Consider the following 17,767-nt stretch of genomic DNA (forward strand, 5'->3'; position numbering starts at 1 on the left):
GTCTGCGGATGGTAGACCGAAGTTCTCCGGGTATGTATATGGAGCAGCGTACAGAGGTCCTTCATTAGCTTCGACATTAATGGGGTTCCTTGGTCGGTTAATATCTCCTTCGGTAGCACCATTTGGGCAAAGATCCCCACCAGCTCTTTGGCTATTGTTTTAGAGGCCGCGTTTTTTTTTAGATAGGCTGCTTATTTTTCATGCAATATTATTATTATTATTATTTTTTGAACCACCAGCATGTCAAATTATTCCTCCTCTTCTGTTCCTGGCAAGCAGTGTTAGAACCAGGTTCGCTATGTGTCAGAACAGGTGCATTTGCAACCACAACTACTTCAGCCTCCGAATTCAAGGCAAGATTGTGGCCTCCTTCATGATAGGGAGTACTTTACTCTGCGAGTGGTCCCATCAATTTTGATAGGACTGTTCAAGTCCTACCCAGTGTAAGTAAGGAAGGCATAATTTGACCTGGTGTTATTTAAAGGTAAAAATCATAAATCACTACCCATCCTGCAAGTGCTTCAGCTCCCAGGAACGTCACTAGGGAGATGCTTAGCACTGTGCGGGAGCAAGCCCCATCACTGCCTGCTTAAACACTGAGGGCTAGGCAGTGAGTCCTTTATTTCCAGTGGCGAGCAGTTACTCGCATAAGTAGTCCCACTGAAGCCAATGGAACTACTTGTGTGAGAAACTGCTCCCCAAGGAGGGATAAAGGGCTCATAGCATGGCCTTGAATGTTTATAGTTTGTGGATGTAGACGTATAGTGGCTGTTGTGGGTTCTGATTATACTGTGCCTTGAGGCTATTTGGTCTACAGCTATGTGTAATTACCTTCTAATAGTCTTATAGAGCTGACACTTGTTAGACAGTACCAGTGATACAAGATTTTTGACACTAGGGCTACTCTGAAGTGCTGATGCACAAAGCATTTTGATTTCCTCACCATGCACGTTCCATTCAGCAGCCCCTTTTTCTTGCCATTTGTTTTTGATTCTGACATAATATGCATATTCCTCCATCCCCCAGGGCAGCTTTGTGGAAAGGTATGCTGTAATTGGTCTATAACTGTTCATAATGATCTGGGAATGCTGTACGAACACCAACAGGGAGCAACTTCACTTGTGATTTATTTAAGTGAGCTACATGGTTGAAAGGTTCTCCCAAGAGCACAAGTTTAGCTAGTCACCTAATTGGACGTAAATTTTCACATTTATTTCAGAACAGAGGTCTCTGTCATGAGATGCTGAATTTGAATTTATAAGCAAGTGTCTATACTGCTCAACTAAATGATAAGCACAGTTACTATAATCTGTTTTGGGGAGTCTTAAATTCCACATTCAGTAGGTTTTAGTGTACAGTTTGCTAGAAGAATACAAGTTATGCTCAGCATTTGTAAAGCTAATGAAATATTAATTAAAGGTTTTATTTATTTACATCTAGAATGACTGACCTCATTTTGATACATTAACATACACTTAGTGTTTTAAATGCTGAGATTGGTAATGCGGCTTTGGCTGTAGTCTTTTATCAGTTTGTCGGGCTCCTGCTTATTTCATCAACGATCTGAACGCTCCATCTCACACGACACCCAAGATACGGGCAACCCACCAGCTGCAGGGCATAATAATTCGGCAGGCAGAACGACATCCTTGGTAGTTATAGGGCCATGGGTAATAGCCCATTAGAGGTTCACAAATTCTCTGGCATTGTGTGTAACTTCGTCTACATTCAATACAGCACACACCTTCATGGTCCAGCATTGGGTCAAAAGTCATCCCTTCGCCTTCAAGTTGCTGAAATGTAAAATACAAAATGAGAGAAGATGGAGTTCCCTGCACTCACGTTATCCACGTAAAAGACAACAGGTTAAATACTGGTCCTATTGAAGTCAATAGCAAAACCGTTGACTTCAAGAGGGCCAGGCTTTCAGTGGCCTGATTCACCACTGCATTACTCCACATCTACACTGGACTCTCCATTATAAAACTAGAGGAACACAACAGGGAATCAGGCTGTCTGAGTTTCATTATTATTTTACTTTCCCAGCTTTTGGTGAAAGCTCTAATTATGGAGAGTTTAATAACAGTAACATTTGAGTTACAGTAGTAAGAAATGGAAAAGACCTGGGTTATCCAGTCCATCTGCCTGTATGTGCAGGACTGTGCCCTACTTTACATTGTCTAATGTTCTAGCCCAAGGATTGGCAATCTTTGGCACGCGGCTCGCCAGTGTAAGCACCCTGGCGGGCCGGGACGGTTTGTTTACCTGCCACATCTGCAGGTTTGGCCGATCATGGCTCCCACTGGCCGCGGTTCACTGCTCCAGGACAATGAGGGCGGCAGGAAGCGGCGACCAGCACATCCCTCGGCCCGCACCTCTTCCCGCAGCCCCCATTGGCCTGGAGCAGCGAACCGCGGCCAGTGGGAGTTGCGATCGGCCGAACCTGTGGACGCGGCAGGTAAACAAAGCGGCCTGGCACGCCAGCATGCTTACCCTGGCGAGCCGCGTGCCAAAGGTTGCCGATCCCTGTTCTAGCCAGTCTAATTTTAAGTAAGTCCCAAGTGATGGACCTTCCACCTCTTTCCCAAGAAGGTTGTTCCACAACATATTACTGTTGTCTTTCCTGATATTCAGATTAAATTTACCTTGCCTTTAGCCACCTCTTTTCCCATTGTGTGATGGATTCTAGACAACTAGCATTTTAGCACCATCTGACCAGGAAGCAAGGAGTTACCACACAGTGGGTGGCAGAGGATATCTAAAGGCAGACTAGCCTCTCAAAATTCTTTGCCTCCTCTCCTGAAAACATGAAGCTTAATTCTCAGTTCTTTGAATCTATTTTTTTTATTTCCCTCTAGTGCTTTCTCAGTAGGATTAGAGGCGAAGAACAAGGGCAAATCAAACAAGAATGCCTCGCTCTTGCATAGGTCTTTTCATCCATTGTTCTCAAAGTGCTTCACAAAGGGGGTAAATAGCATTTCCCCCATTTTAGAGATTGAAAAACTGAGGCACAGGGAGGCGGAGTAACTTGCTCAAGGTTGCCCCCCGTGCATTGTGCCAAACTTCCCATCAGAGGGAAGAAGGGGAGAGAGGGGAATGACAATGGCTCAGCTAAGGCCAAGACTACACATCTATCTGGTAAACCAGTGGTGTAGATTCCCGGTGCCTAAAGGAAATTTTGGAGATCATCTTCCAGTGGATCCTACACCAAATGAGCAGATGATACAGGAGATCTTGAGTGACTCCATTTTGTTTCCTTGCCTCCATCTTCTGTTGGGCAAGTACATCACTGAGGTACCACTTCACCACCATTAGCTGAAAATTGGAGCACGTGGCACTAAGAAATTAGCAGCGAAAGCAGTGGTGAGGCAGTTGTTGATGATGAGACTGGGTACATTAGAAACAATGGTGCTATTCGGTCTGCAGATCTCTGACAGGAAAATATTAGCAAAAGTAAGCAAAACAACTGTCAATCAAGCCTGTCAGCAGAGTATGTAAAGAGCGTCAGAGACACAGAGCTGAGGAGAAGGTGCAAGGAGTGTAGAGACTGACACGCAGGGGGAGAGAGAGAGAGAAGAAGCAGAGACCAGAGAAAGATGAGACCTGTCTGCTGCAGCGACCTGTGGAAGACTGGCCATCTGAAGTGGGGCACAACCACTTAGGATCATGTTAACTGTATGTTACTGTGGGTTGGGGTGCTTAGCCTGTGGTGCGGGGGATGTGTTACTGTGTTAAGGATTTGTGCTTGCACCAATAAAGGGATGCCTTGTTTCAGAAAGAATACTGTTTGTGTCAATCATTTAACAGAAGGCTGTATCTGTGTCCTCCAGTTATTTCCTTAGCCACCTGGGAGACCCATGCCTGATGAGAACAGATTGGTTAACTGGTGGGCTTTTTGAGGGAGCCAGAAGGGGGCACTAGGTGAGCTACTCTGGGGTAACACAGGTTCCCACTGTCAGGAAGACTGTCAGAGAGAGCTCTGCAGGATCCTACACCAGGTGTACTGCTCCCACTCTCCAGAGGGATAATGGCTCTACCTCTCAGGCCCCATTGTCTATCTGTATGGCAGATAGCTCCTCCCCTTCAGTGGCATGGTTTAGTTCTGATACTGCTTTTGGGGCCAATGCTGCTTCTACTTAACTGAATTCATAAGAAATAAAGTCAATTTAGTTCTACTTTATTTGGAGTGATTAGCTTAAGCCTACTTAAGAGATGTCAACTGAGTAGAACACTGTTACGGGATAATGATCTCCTGCTGTTACATAAATGTCAGGACAAAGCTGTGACTTATTTTCAAAGCAGGAGACCTTGATCTTGTGACAACGTTCTATTAAAATAACTTTATCCCTGCTGTACCGAACAGTGCTGTAAATTGTCTGATGATGGTGCAGTAGAGTGGAAGTGGCTTGCTGTACAGTTAATTGTTTTGCAGTACTGTGATGGGCCTAGGGAAATGGGACTCTTCACATTTTCATTCTGTTGACCTCTTCATATGAGAGAGAAAATAAGACTCTGTCTTGGACCCATTTTTCCCCAATTTCTTTCACTGCATTGTTTTAAAAGGATTCCATTCTGCAGGTTGCCAGGAAAGGGCTGTGTGAACTGTCTGACAACCACAGTTTCCAGGACAGACATGTTTGGCCTGATCCTGATTTCTGAAAAATCAGTGGCAAAATTTCCATTGACTTCAGTGGCAACATTGTCCCATTGCAGATGTGGCTAGTCATAATGCATTTTATCAAAAAAGTTGCACGCATTCTCTCTTTCTCTCACACTCACTCTTTCACACTCTCTTACATGTTTCATGAAGAAGCTAGTTTCTAACTAGCTGACTCTGCATTTTTATTGTTTTCTTTTTATCAGTTAATGATCAGTGTCAACTATCTGCCTAAGGCAGATTAAATTTGCTGTAGTTATGGTAATGCATTGTCTATATCAGATGTATCTAGTTTTCAGTATTAAACTGGACTCTCTATAGCAGTCTTGCAAAATTATCTTAAATTCACCAGCCTAAGCACAGTATCTACTTCTTCTCCATATTTTGAGGACTAATGATAACAAAATCTATATTTTAGTTGCTTCTGGTGAGTGGAATTTTTAAATGGCTGCACTATCGAATGAAAGTTTAAATCGACAAATTGGTGGTATAATTATTTTTGAAGTCCATTTGAAATGGATAGGTATCTAGAAATGAGTACTTAATAAAGTTTCATACCTACCTGCAAAATCAAATGCTCTTAAGGGAATTCTAAATCAAATATATATGTACTCACATGATACGGATTTTCTGGATTAAAGGTTGAACTAGAATCTTGCTCACTGGGACCAGTGGCGTTAGACTGGCGTTCTGGTTTTTGAACAGGCTGGGTAGTAGGTGACCTGGTATTTACGATGCCAGCAGTAGCTTCAATTTGGTCCAGATCAAAGTTTGATTGAGCTTGACGTATTTTTCTCTTGATTTCGCGCTTCTTTCTCTGGCTGTCTGCAAAAACAGTCATAGGAGTACATAGGTGTTGTTTTAAAACATGTTCTTCCACTAGTTCAAGGACCATATTTTATTACCCATTCATGAAAGTGGGATTGCGTAGCAGTACTGCAAAGATTAATAGGCTTCAAATAGAAGCTACTTGTCTTTCCACCTATTCCATACACAGTCTATATAATTCTGTGTGTATGTGTGAGAGATTTGTCTTTTTTCCCAAAACAAATGGGTGGCTGGCCCAAAGAACAGGCTGCGGGAAGGGCCTCTGGACCCAGTGCATGGCCAGTAATGCTAAAAGAAATAAATAGCTGCACCAGCACTCAACCAGAGCAACTATCTTCATGTCATTAGTGTGCATTTTTAATAGAAAAAGAAACATTTGGAAGGAGACAGACTTGTGTCCAGCTCCAAAGGACCTGATTGTAAACATGGTCTAACATACTCCTGGCCAACTCTGACAATACTCTTTTGATGCATAATGGCCCTGTGCAAGGCCACAGGAAAACAGTGGAAAAATTTAATCTAGCAAATGTGGCTCCCATGAGTCATGAAAAAATATTAGCAACTCTCATCCCCAAAATACTCAACATTGCCACTTATTTCACTTTCCTAGTCTGTATTTTGTATATCAGTATTAAATCTCTGCGTACGTCTACACAGCAGCTGGGAGGTGTAATTCCCAGCTTGGATAGACGAACATACTTGCGCTCTGCTCAAGCTAGCATGCTAAAAATAGCAGTGTGGCCATGACATCTTGGGTTAGCCATCCGAGTCCAGTCCTGCCCCACCCCTTGGCTACATATTCATGCAGCTAGCCTGAACTGCTGCCCATGCTGCAGTGGCCACGCTGCCATTTTTAGGCAGCAGTTTGAGCAGAGCTAGTGCACAGATGGCTACCCAAGCTGAGAAGTACAGCTCACAGCTCCTGTGTAGATATACCCTTAGAACACTAAGGAGGAGCAGAAAACCCTTCTCTGGTCCCTTTTGTCCTCTTCCTCCAGCCCTTTGGGAGGAATCCCTTCCTCCTTCACAGCTCCTGCTCCCTCCCCTGGACTAAATGAGGACCGTCTCCCTAATCTCCCTGGCAAGTGCCTGAACATTACCCCTTGCCTCCTGTATAGCATCACATTCCCTGCCCAAATCCTCTTATGCTGCCGGCCCTGCCTCGCCAATCTCACAAGATCTCCCTAGCCAAGTATATGCCCTCAGTCCCCCAAAGGCCACCTACAAATCCTAGGAAGTTAGAAGTCATAGAGTTTAGGGCCAGAAAGGACCACTAATTCATCTAGCCTGATCTCCTGTGTATCACAGGCCACCAACACCATCCAGCACCCCCACACTACATCCACCAACCCAAATGAGACCAAACTATTGCAGCCCACAGGAGATTAGACTACAGTGGAACCCCGGTTATCCAATCTAATTGGGACCAGGGTCAGATCAAATAACCAAAAATCTGGATAAACCGGAGAATGGGTGGTGGGGCTCCATCTGTTAGCCCTGCGCATGGCAGGGCTCGGGCTGTTGCCATGCCCACAGCTGACAGCCCAAACCCCAGCTGCCTGGGGCTGAGAGCCTGAGCCCTGCCACTGGGCAGTCCAGCCCTGGGCAGCTGGTGGTTTGGTTAATACAGACAGCCAGATAATGGAGGCACAGATAAATGGGGTCCTACTTTATTATGTGCCACAGATGTAACCAGTGCCCAAAGCCCTCATGATGGCAAATGATTAAGTGAGATATACCCAGATAATCCTGGCAAGTGACTAGCACCCACACACTGCAGAGGAAGGTTAAGCCTCCCCCCTCCCCCAGGTCATTCCCAATCTGCCCTGGGGGAAAATTCCTTCACAACCCCACATATGGGTGATTGGTTAGAAGACCCTGAGGATGTGAGCAAGAACCAGTCAGCCATCCACCTGAGAGAGAGAATGTGCAGTGCCACCTCAGAGCTCTGTCCAATGTCCCATCTCCATCCCTGAGGTGTTAAACCCTTCAGCCCTCCTCTCCTCTGAAGTTGTGTGGTGGGACTGTTTGAGGGGGAGCCCAGACTGAATAGCTCCACATGGGGACCTTAGCATTCCGTGTGTACTGGGGGTGGGAGGTGGGGGTTCAACACCAGCGATGGGGTCCACAACTGTGCAGCTCTAATGGCTAGACATCCTGCTGGTGTACATTTATTGGAGGGGTGGAAAAAGGGTAGTGTTTGTTCAAGTGAAAGAAAAATTACCTTTTGGATATGTTGGTCGAAGCCAGAAAATAGGAAGATCTCCACAAAGCTCTAAAATTTGGGGACTTAGGAAGCTGTTATCCTTTACAGGCTGATCTGCAGCCACCCAGATAAGGGAATTTTCATCAAATTTAACTGGCATAATTTCATCTTCCTGTAAGTAGGCAGCATAAAATCCATTGTTAGTTCAATGAACAGGGGTCCTGTGTATTCTGTAGATGCAGTTTTCTGTTAATAGCCAAATGCCAAACACAGAAGCTTCGCTTGGAACTGATATGAAATGTTGTTCCAAACAGTGCTATTTTGTTTCGTGTAGTACACGCACACAGCCAAATCTTGTTCCAATTGAAATCAATGGAAAGACTCCTGGGGTGAAATTCTGTCTCCACTGCAATCAATTGCAAAACTACCAGGATTTCACCTCCGCTGTCTTTAATGGGGCTAATAGTCAGCCCATAGGACCGGATTCTCAGCTGGTGTACATTGGTGTAGATCCACTGACTTCAGAACAACTATATTGATTTATACCAGCTAAGAATCTGGCCCATAATTTTTGGGTATGTTTGCTTGCTTTGTTCTGAATTCATATAAATGTTAGGGCACTTCCATAATAGACATATTCCTGAGAGTTAGTGAAATTTTTTGCGTACAGCTACAATTTTAAGTTAACATGATGGGTCTGACTAAAGGTCTTGTTCAATAATAGCAATTCAATTGCCCAAAAGCTAGAAGTTAAAGGAGCCTTCATTTTGAAGTGTACCCTGCAGGTTTTGGGTTCATATCTTCAAAGTAATGTAGGAAAATGCCAGTGATTTATTCTTTATACTTTTTAGTTCAAAGTATTATTTTACATAAAACATGTTAGCTATTTCTTAGCAGCAGTGAAACATCTTTAAAAAGTCTTGTTCATCAAGAAAATCAATATGATTTTGAAGTAAAACTTTTGAATTCCCTCCATATAAGTATCTGATATTTGAATTGATAACCCACTAGATCAATTTATTTTGCCAAGTTGTTCCTTTAATGTATTTATTGATTTTTGTAGAATGTCTTGAGTCATCTAAATTCACTATCCAGTGAGAGCAGCACATCATTTATATTCTCCCACTTGGGCTTTTGCCAGCATCTGAAATAACTTAACTGCAGCTAACATTTGAAGATAAAAAGAATCCAGTTGTTTATCTTAAATGAAATTACCCCAAATTTGTGGGCAAATGTACTTTAGGTAGCTATAAATTTACTTTAATTTACCATTTTGTAGTCAGTGTTGGTCATGATCAAGTATGTATTAGACCAGAAACAAGTTAATTAATTTTTTTTTTTTTTACTATAAATAAATTAAAAAAGACTAATGCAACAATACGGTTGCACACTTAATCAGAAAAATTAGGCAGCAAAAAAGTTTAATGTTCTAACAGTAGCATTAAGTTGCATTGGGTTGCCCATCCCATCTATTTGATGCATGTTTTATGACAGAAACAGCAAAATTAATATAATACATCTTTAAAAAATATAATATAATAATATATGGAGATATCCTATCTCCTAAAACTGGAAGGGACTCTGAAAGGTCATCAAGTCCAGCCCCCTGCCTTCACTAGCAGGACAAAGTACTGATTTTGCCCCAGATCCCTAAGTGGGCCCCCCTCAAGGATTGAACTCACAACTCTGGGTTTAGCAGGCCAATGCTCAAACCACTGAGCTATCCTTCCCCAAAATTATACAGAAAGCACGAACAGAACAAACTACACATCTGTAATGTGACCAAGTTAATATTGAATTGGAACCTTAACTTTGCAAACCTGACTCCAAATATTTTTCAACAGTGGAAATTTAATACTGGATGAATGTAACATCCTTTTATTTTTTAATAAAAAGAAAAATTGCCTGTGCTTAATTATGTTAAATTATTCCAATTAGGCCATGCAGTCCATACATCCTTAAAATAACGAGGGAGGGTAGAGATGATCTCAGTACCTACCTCTGGGGGCTGATCCAAAGCCTGCTGAAGTCACTGGAAATATTCCCACTGACTTCAGTGGGCTTTGGATCTGACCCGTGGCACTTTCCCTGTTGGTTTTAGAGAGTTTTCTCTTTTTTAAGTAAACGAGTATGTATTACTGCATATTCTAGATTACAGCAAATAGGCAGAGTTGGGACATCCTCATTTTGGAGGTTCTGCAATTTTTGTACACCATGATTTTCTCCTCTCCTGATGACGAGGCAGGAGTTTTGGTTGCGGGATGATTTTCTGTGAGTCTCAGCTAGACATTTACAGTCTCTCTCATGCAACCCATCCCAGCAACAGTAGAAGCAATGCCCATCAGTGCCTGCCGGAAGCACTCCCTCCTCCCTTCCAGGACCGCAAAAGACCTACTAGATCATTTGATATTTTTAAGTATTTTTAAAAAATTGCTCCCTACCAGATCAAACGAGAGGCTTTCTTTAGTCATGGTATTGACATCAGGGATGTGAGCTTTAGCTTGTGCTTTAATGTAGCATTTCTCTCCTCCAGCAAAACGGATTCCAGTTATGCCCTACAAAATAGACCTTTTATGGTTACATGCATGGACATGTCACCCAATTGCTTAAAAAAAAACCCCAATATAAACTCTGTTCACGTAACATTAAGATATTCACTGAATTTGGGGACTTCAGAGTTCCTGGTTTTTAAAAAAACAACCACAAACTGACAATAAAACATGTCTTTTGATTTTTTAAAAATAAGAGTCAACTCAGAAATTGACCCAAATTCTGTTTCAGAAGTGGGTTGTAGCCCACGAAAGCTTATGCTCTAATACATTTGTTAGTCTCTAAGGTGCCACAAGTACTCCTGTTCGTTTTTCCAAATTCTGTTGTATCACTATTTTAGCTGTAAAAGTTTAAACAAACCAGGTGAAATTTTAATCTTGAGTTCCTAAATGAAGGCACCTAATTTAGGCACCCAAAGAAGTGGCCCAAGTTTCAGAGGTGCTGAGCATCTGCAACTTCTATTGGAGAGGGCCTGTCTAAACTAGGAACAAAGGAGTTAGCCAACGTGATTTGACACATCACTTAGCACCTAATATTGACGCAGTTTAACATCCTTAAAATCATGTTAGCCATTTGTGTTGTAACCTAGTAACTTTTTCCTAGTCTAGACAGACCTCTGGACTTACCTCTGACCTGATTTTCATATCTTTAATAGTAGGTGCCACAGATATGGATGTATGTGCCTAAGTTTAGACATATAACTTTGATATTTTTTTCTATACTGTGATGCTTTTTATGCACAGAAGTTCATGATGAAATGAGAACCAAGACAGAATTCCAGTGTTGTTGTAATAACTGTTTCTAATCCTAAATAAATGACACAAAAAGTCCCTGTATTTCAAACATATTGACATTAGAGACCATTCATTAATATATGGTAACTACAGGGTAGCCTTTCTTAAGTCTTCTCCCTCCAATTCAAATGTAGCATTTTCTGTGCTGCCATGTGGGTTTGATTCTCCCTACAGGACACAGAGAGCCTCCCCTTTTAATTTCAGCAATTGTCTTGTCCTATCCACCATTTTGTTCTACTTCGCTTCAGAGGAAATAGTTGAACAGATCTTTATGTACAAGCTACAACATGACAGGAGCCCTTCTGCTGACTATTAATGGATATATACAATGTCACTGGGGTAATTCTTTTTTTCAAACCCCCAGGATGTAGCTCTGCCACTTTGAGATAGTAAAGATATGTTTCTGTGATACCTTCCTGTCACCCATGATGCAGGCTGTTTTCGTAAAATGGTCACCCTGGCCTTGTTCAATGGTCCTGCTCCAATGATCACTTAAAATATGGAGACTTTCTTTACCTTAGTGATATAGATAACATAGCCATCTCCATGTCACAGCTCTGCCTAGCTTAGAACTCTATTGCTGCAAATGTGTAAATAAGAACTCTAGGATAAGCTGGCATGTGAACCTAGTGTATATGGCATTTGCAACAGGTACTTTATCTCCTGGGTATTCTTTCCAGCTTACACTTCTTGTAGGCTCAAAACCTAACGGGCTTGGTCCATTTGCTTTCCTGGAGCTTTGACCCTTGGCCCTCAATAACCGAAGGCAGGTATTTTTTTCTGCTAGTTTTTTCCCCCACACTCATCAACCTAGATGCACAACACATTGTCACAATTGCTCTGGGGTCTGTGGTGGGTTTTTTTAAAACCCACCTACCCAGCAGCTCATATTTGTCATGAGGGTCCAAGGATGGAAGAATTCATGGACTCTCCACTGAACTGGGACTTCTGTGCAGATATGGAATAGTGAAGGCAAATGACAAGAGGCTTATCATCAGCGTTTTAATATAGTTGCCAACAAAGTTGTAAGGTTGATATTACCACAAGTTTCACAAGGGGCTGAAGAGCAGCTTTCAGATGATGTGGGGGTTATGCATCCCACGTGTGTGTGCATGGCTCTCCCTGGGCCTGTGCAAAAGCAGGGAGACCCAGTTACCTCCATGGAACCAACAGGTGGGGAGGGACAGGGCCAGAAAAGCCTACATTGCTTCCCTCACCAACCCTACCTGGAGGTAATGGTTTCTTTTGTTCTAGATGCTGCCTTTACCTCACTTAGGGCTCAACCTTGCTCCCTTTGAAGTCAATAGGAGTTTTGCCATTGACTTCAATAGGTGTAGGACTGGGCCCCTTCTTAGGCAATTGTCTGCACGGCAATTAAAAACCCATGGTTGGCCCGGGACAGCTGACTTGGGCTCGGGCTAAGGAGCTGTTTAGCTGCGGTGTAGATGTTCGGGTGCAGGCTGCAGCCTGAGGTCTGGGACTGTCCCACCTCACAGGGCTCCTAGAGCCTGGGCTCGAGCCCGAGCCTGAACGTCTACATCGCAATTAAACAGCCCCTCAGCCGGAACCTGAATCAGCTGGTACAGGCCAGCCATGGGGTTTTAATTGCAGTGTAGTCATATCTTTAGAATCCAACACTGGAAAATGTCTTACCTGCAAGACATGTCAAATGTACTTACTATCTGGAAATCATGAACTTCTATTGCCTCTTCATTTCCACTTCCAGTTTTAAAGGTCTCTAGGTTGTTCCCAGAATCTATTTCCATTGATCCCTCTTGTACTTTTCCATTAATACTCATAGTATAATGGACATTGTAAATCTGTAATTGAATAAAGAACATTAGCATGCATTTTTGTATCTTCCTAGCTTTTATCAAGAACAAGTCTGGTGCCAATCTGATTGTCATGTCCCTCTTCAAGTTACTGGCTTTTATCCATACACTTTTATCCTTACACTTTTATTACAGAATCCCCAGCAGTCAAGACCATACTAATAAAACAGACGTTGATGGTTTCAGGCAATATCAGTCCTGACAGCTTTACATCCATACACACTGAATGTAGAATAATTTGGTTCCAAGGTTACATGGGGTTTAGGAACTGTCTAAATCATATTGTATGGGAGGATCAGAAAGAGCTGATTTCCCCCAGAGGGCATCCCCATTGTACCCCTCAGTTTGATCTGTTGGAACTCACTCTTGCTTGGAGAAGTTTGATACCATATAGGTACTTAGAAAGAGAGTCTCTTGAATGTAGCAAGCTGCATGTGGTTGACTCTGAGTGGGGTGAGCTTTGTTTAAATATCAATACTTCCATAAGTACCAACACAAGGAGTTTACTTTTATTCTTAAAAAGTCTGTATATAAACAGTTTCAATAAATTTCACAATATAGTCTAGAAATCAATTTTTTCTGCTTGCAACTCTTTGTTAGGGAAAAATGCTAAAGGTAATTGATTGTCTTTTACAAATAGAGACTCAATCCTGTATTATTCATACATCCAAGACTTCCACTGAATTCTTCCATGAGGAATGCAAGACTTGGCCTATATAGATAGTACTTAATTCCATATCTAAAGTATATAGACTGAGCTGGTATAAGATGATAACACTTTTTTGTGAGCCCCATTCGTTGCAGTAGAATTCAAGTTTTTTTTATTTTAAAAAAATCATAAGTCTTGTGGCTGCAAAGAAAACCTTCCAAATGTGAATCAAAAAAGCGTTGCCTTCCTGAGTCTAAGGGCAGTCTGAAACAATAGCTTAGTGTCCCCATTCTTCTCAATTGGGTGTTGACTCTGCAGCTTAAGGTTGACATTTTATCTATTTCTGTACCAATCAGAATACACTCTACTCTTTTTAAAAAAAAGATTCAGTTCTTAAATGATGGCATTACTACCAGCTTCCTGAGATGGGAAAAGAAACCCACTTACGAAGAAGATATTTGTAATGCATCTATTTGAACAAAAAGCACATCTACACTAAAATAATGCAAGTGTTGCGAAACTAAACAGACCAAAAAATGAGACTCTGTCCTATGATTGATCTACTATCTATTTATCAAAACCATCAGTGCAAACTGGACTATTAACACCATACACATTCTTTGGCCAATCTACCCATTCAGGCCCCTCTCCCTTTTCAAAAGCCTAGAAAAGCAAATGAGTCTTACACTGTGTCCTGAAGCAGCCTATCTTCTTACTATGTATAGGAAAAGCTGTGTTATCCGGCATGTTGGGGGAATGGAGGGTGCCGGTTAGTCAAAAATTCCAGTTAACTAAGAGTTATACTTACCAATGGAGGGAGGGAGTTTGGGTGCAGGAGGGGACTCAGGGGTTGGGGCACGGGAGGGGTTTTGAGGTGCTGGATCTGGGCAGCGCTCACCTCGGGCAGCTCCCCGCAAGCAGCAACATGTCCCTGCTGCTCCTAGGCGGAGATGCGACCAGGCGGTTCTGTGTGCTGCCTTGGCACGCAGGCGCTGCCCATGCAGCTCCCGTTGGCCTCGGTTCCCAGCCAATGGGAGCTGCGGAGCCAGCGCTCAGGGTGGGGCAGGGCAGAGACAGTGCACAGAGCCACTGTGGCTGTTCCTCCGCCTAGGAACAGCAGGGATATATTGCCGCTTCCAGAGAGCCACGCAGACAGCGGCGGCTCCAAGCACCAGTGCTCCAAGCGCGTGCCTGGGGCGGCAAGCCGCGGGGGGCACCCTGCCGGTCCCTGCGAGGGCAGCAGTCAGGCAGCCTTTGGCGGCTTGCCTGTGGGAGGTCCGCCGGTCCCACGGATTCGGTGGCAATTCGGCGGCGGGTACGCCGAAACCGCGGGACCGGCAGACCTCCTGCAGGCATGCTGCCGAATCCGCGGGACTGGGGACCTCCCGCAGGCATGTCGCCAAAGGCAGCCTGCCTGCTGTGCTTGGGGTGGCAAAAAAGCTAGAGCCGCCCCTGCACGCGGAGTCAGGTAGGGAGCCTGCCGGCCCCGAGCCAACCGGACACCTGGCAACTCTATTGAAGATTTGTATTGGGAGATATCGGAAATGCTGGTTTCTAGAGCTTTACAGTTGGTAAAGTGCTGGATAACATAGCTTTTACTGTAACTTTTTTCTTCTCTCTCTGGATTTTGCGTTTGCTATAAATTGTCTTTAAAAAATAATTAAATGTCAAGCAGTTGTACCCTGCAGGCTAAAATATATCATATTGAAACACTTTACCTATAAATTAAGGGACCGATTCTGCACTCCTTACTCAGACAAGGCTCCTGCTGAAGTAAATAGGAGTCTTGCTTGAGCCAGGAGTGCAGAATAGGCTCCTTGGCAAATTCAATGAGACTCATTCTCCTTGTCACTGATGAGCAAATGAAACTCAAATTCACATAATCTGGCATTTCATATTATAAAAATCTTTGAAAACATAAAGGAAAGATAATATTTAAAATTACTCTGATGATCACTACACCTTGAAAGTTTGCTTCTTTAAACTAAAACCCCAGTTTCCATCTCTGTCCCTTTTGATGCAGTATTTTGTCATGTAACCTAAATTCAGAAAAGTTCTCTCCGCCCAAATATAAGTTATCAAGATTTTTAAAATAATTTTGCAACTAATATACTATGAGCTCATGTCCATGTTCAGCACACATTTAAACTACTAGGTACATAGTGAAATAATTTTGGTCCTTAATCAAACCTATGAATAGACTAAATATAGCCTAGTGCACCACATATTTAACTGTCAAAGTATGATCTGCAATTAGCATTTGGATCACGTGGCATTTCTTTCACCACCATTTTGTCCTGATGCTTGGAATTTGCTTATTATGTGAATCTCCTGGGAAAGAATGGGGGGAAACAGTGAATGTGTTGAAGATTTATGAGCAAAATAAATGTAGCTTTTGTCTGTGATCCCAAGGATACACTTTATGTTTATTCCTAAAATCAGCTTCCATCATGCTACACCAAATGGACAGGAAAGAATTTTTATACTGAGGTATGGGGATGGGGGGGAAGGTATGCTACTTACAGAACTTGGCAACCAATCGAGAAAGGTTTCCAGTGTGATTGTGATTCTCATTAAATTCAAGCAGTTAATTTAAAAATTGGTTTAATAGAAAAATGTTTCCAAAATGTAAATACTTGGGTTCATAATTCTTGTCTTTGTTTCACTCAGTTCATCCCGGACCTGACTTTAAACCAGATTAAAAAACTTCCATGAAGCAATATGTTCTTACAAGACTAGTCCCTTCCAACTCTGACATTCTATGATATGATAAACTATCCTGCTTGGTAAACAGATGAGTTTACTGTTGGAACTGACACCTCCTGCCCACCTTTGTTTAATTATTGCCTGTTCCAGTTAGCAATACTCTAAGTAGGTGACCCAGTTTCCACTACTCCAAGATTGATCTTTCTGATTGTTGTTCCCCTATATTTTCTATGCTCCAACCACTTCAGAATATTTACCAAGCATTCTGGATAGCAGGTGGGGGAAGAATGGCTTGTTTAGAATTCTGATCATGTTTTGTAGCTAAACGTTCTGGATCTTGACTCTCAAACTGAGCAAGAGTGTAGCCCAGCCGCTGGCACACGTCTTAAACTAGCCACAGATGCGCTAGACCCGTGTTTCTCAACCTTTTTGGTAACAGGGACCAGCTTGCTGCCTTCCTAAATTGCCAGGGAGATTTCAGGGACCAGCGCTTGACTGGTCCTTGAGCAGCACTGCCACAGCCAACTTTCCCCACAAGCTCCTCTGCAGGATGCTACCCAGGGACTCCCTCCCCCCAGCCATTGTGCGGGCTGTTGTCCTGCTCACTCCCGCGGGGGTGCCTGGGGGTAGCTTGTCACAGCGGTGCAGCCAGAGGAACCACTGAGCCCCGCCGGACCCTCAACCAAGGAACCTGCGGCGGGCTCTCCATCAGGCCCGGCTCCCCTGCGCCCCGCGCCAGCCACTCACGTGCCGGTCGCTCCCCTTCCAGAAGTAGAAGGCTCCGATGGCTCCGCAGAGGAGCAGCAGGGCTCCGGCGATGAGCACCACGGCCCCGATCTTCAGCAGCCGCCCGGGGCTGGAGGGTTTCACCGGCACCGCCGTGTAGGCCTGCAGCAAAGGGGGACAGGCAGCCCAGGAGCCCGCTCGCCTCAGAGCCCAGCTGCCCCCGGAGCTCAGCCCCGCGCCGGGCGGGCGAGGAAAGCAGCAATCCCCCCCCCCCGGTGCTGGCACTTGGCGCCAGCCCCTGCCGGACCCCACCGCACCCCGCACCCCGCCGCTTTCCCGCCCTCCCCAGAGCGGTGACCTGCCCCGCGAGGCCGCTGGGGCTGAGCGCGGGGAGCGGCGGCGGGACTCTCTCTGCCCCGTACTTACAGGCGGCAGGCTCCGCTCCACGTCCTCCGGCCCCGCCAGGGCGATGGGCACTTTCTCCGCGCTCTCGGCCATGGCTGCCCGCGCACGTCTGGGTCCGGAGCTCCTGTGGCCCCAGCGGGCGAGGCACGGCCAGGCTCGGCTGCACACAGCCCCTCCCCGCCCCCAGGCGCGCCTCCCCGCCCCAGCCGCAGCGCCAGGCTCGGGATACAATGGTCCCCTTTGAACGCTGCTGCCCTGCGGGGCCGGAGCGACCGGCCTCAACCCGAGCAGGGTTTCAATCAACTGCCGGGGCCCCAGGCTGCTGCCGCCCGCCGGGCAGCGTAACTCTGCGCGCGGAGGAGAAAGCCATTAAAGTGTGTTGGCCGGCACTGCCAGGTGCTATCGGGGGCCCGC

The 17,767-nt window shown here is 44.5% G+C and overlaps 1 protein-coding gene across 1 annotated transcript; it reads right to left on the reverse strand.

Moving 5' to 3' along the window:
- Nucleotides 1–1,393: 1,393 nt before the first annotated feature.
- LOC113407083 (leukocyte cell-derived chemotaxin 1-like) lies at nt 1,394–17,508 on the reverse strand. The gene is made up of 7 exons (XM_026655046.2): nt 17,375–17,508; nt 16,970–17,110; nt 12,715–12,855; nt 10,133–10,246; nt 7,710–7,863; nt 5,274–5,482; nt 1,394–1,793 (listed from the first exon to the last, which is right to left on the reverse strand). The coding sequence occupies exons 1-7, from the start codon at nt 17,444–17,446 to the stop codon at nt 1,578–1,580; spliced, it is 1,047 nt and encodes a 348-aa protein (XP_026510831.1). The 5' UTR covers nt 17,447–17,508; the 3' UTR covers nt 1,394–1,577.
- Between the last annotated feature and the right edge of the window lie 259 nt (nt 17,509–17,767).

Source organism: Terrapene carolina, unplaced genomic scaffold (assembly GCF_002925995.2).
Source record: "Terrapene carolina triunguis isolate 2854851 unplaced genomic scaffold, T_m_triunguis-2.0 Scaffold18, whole genome shotgun sequence".
Lineage (NCBI taxonomy): Eukaryota > Metazoa > Chordata > Testudines > Emydidae > Terrapene > Terrapene triunguis.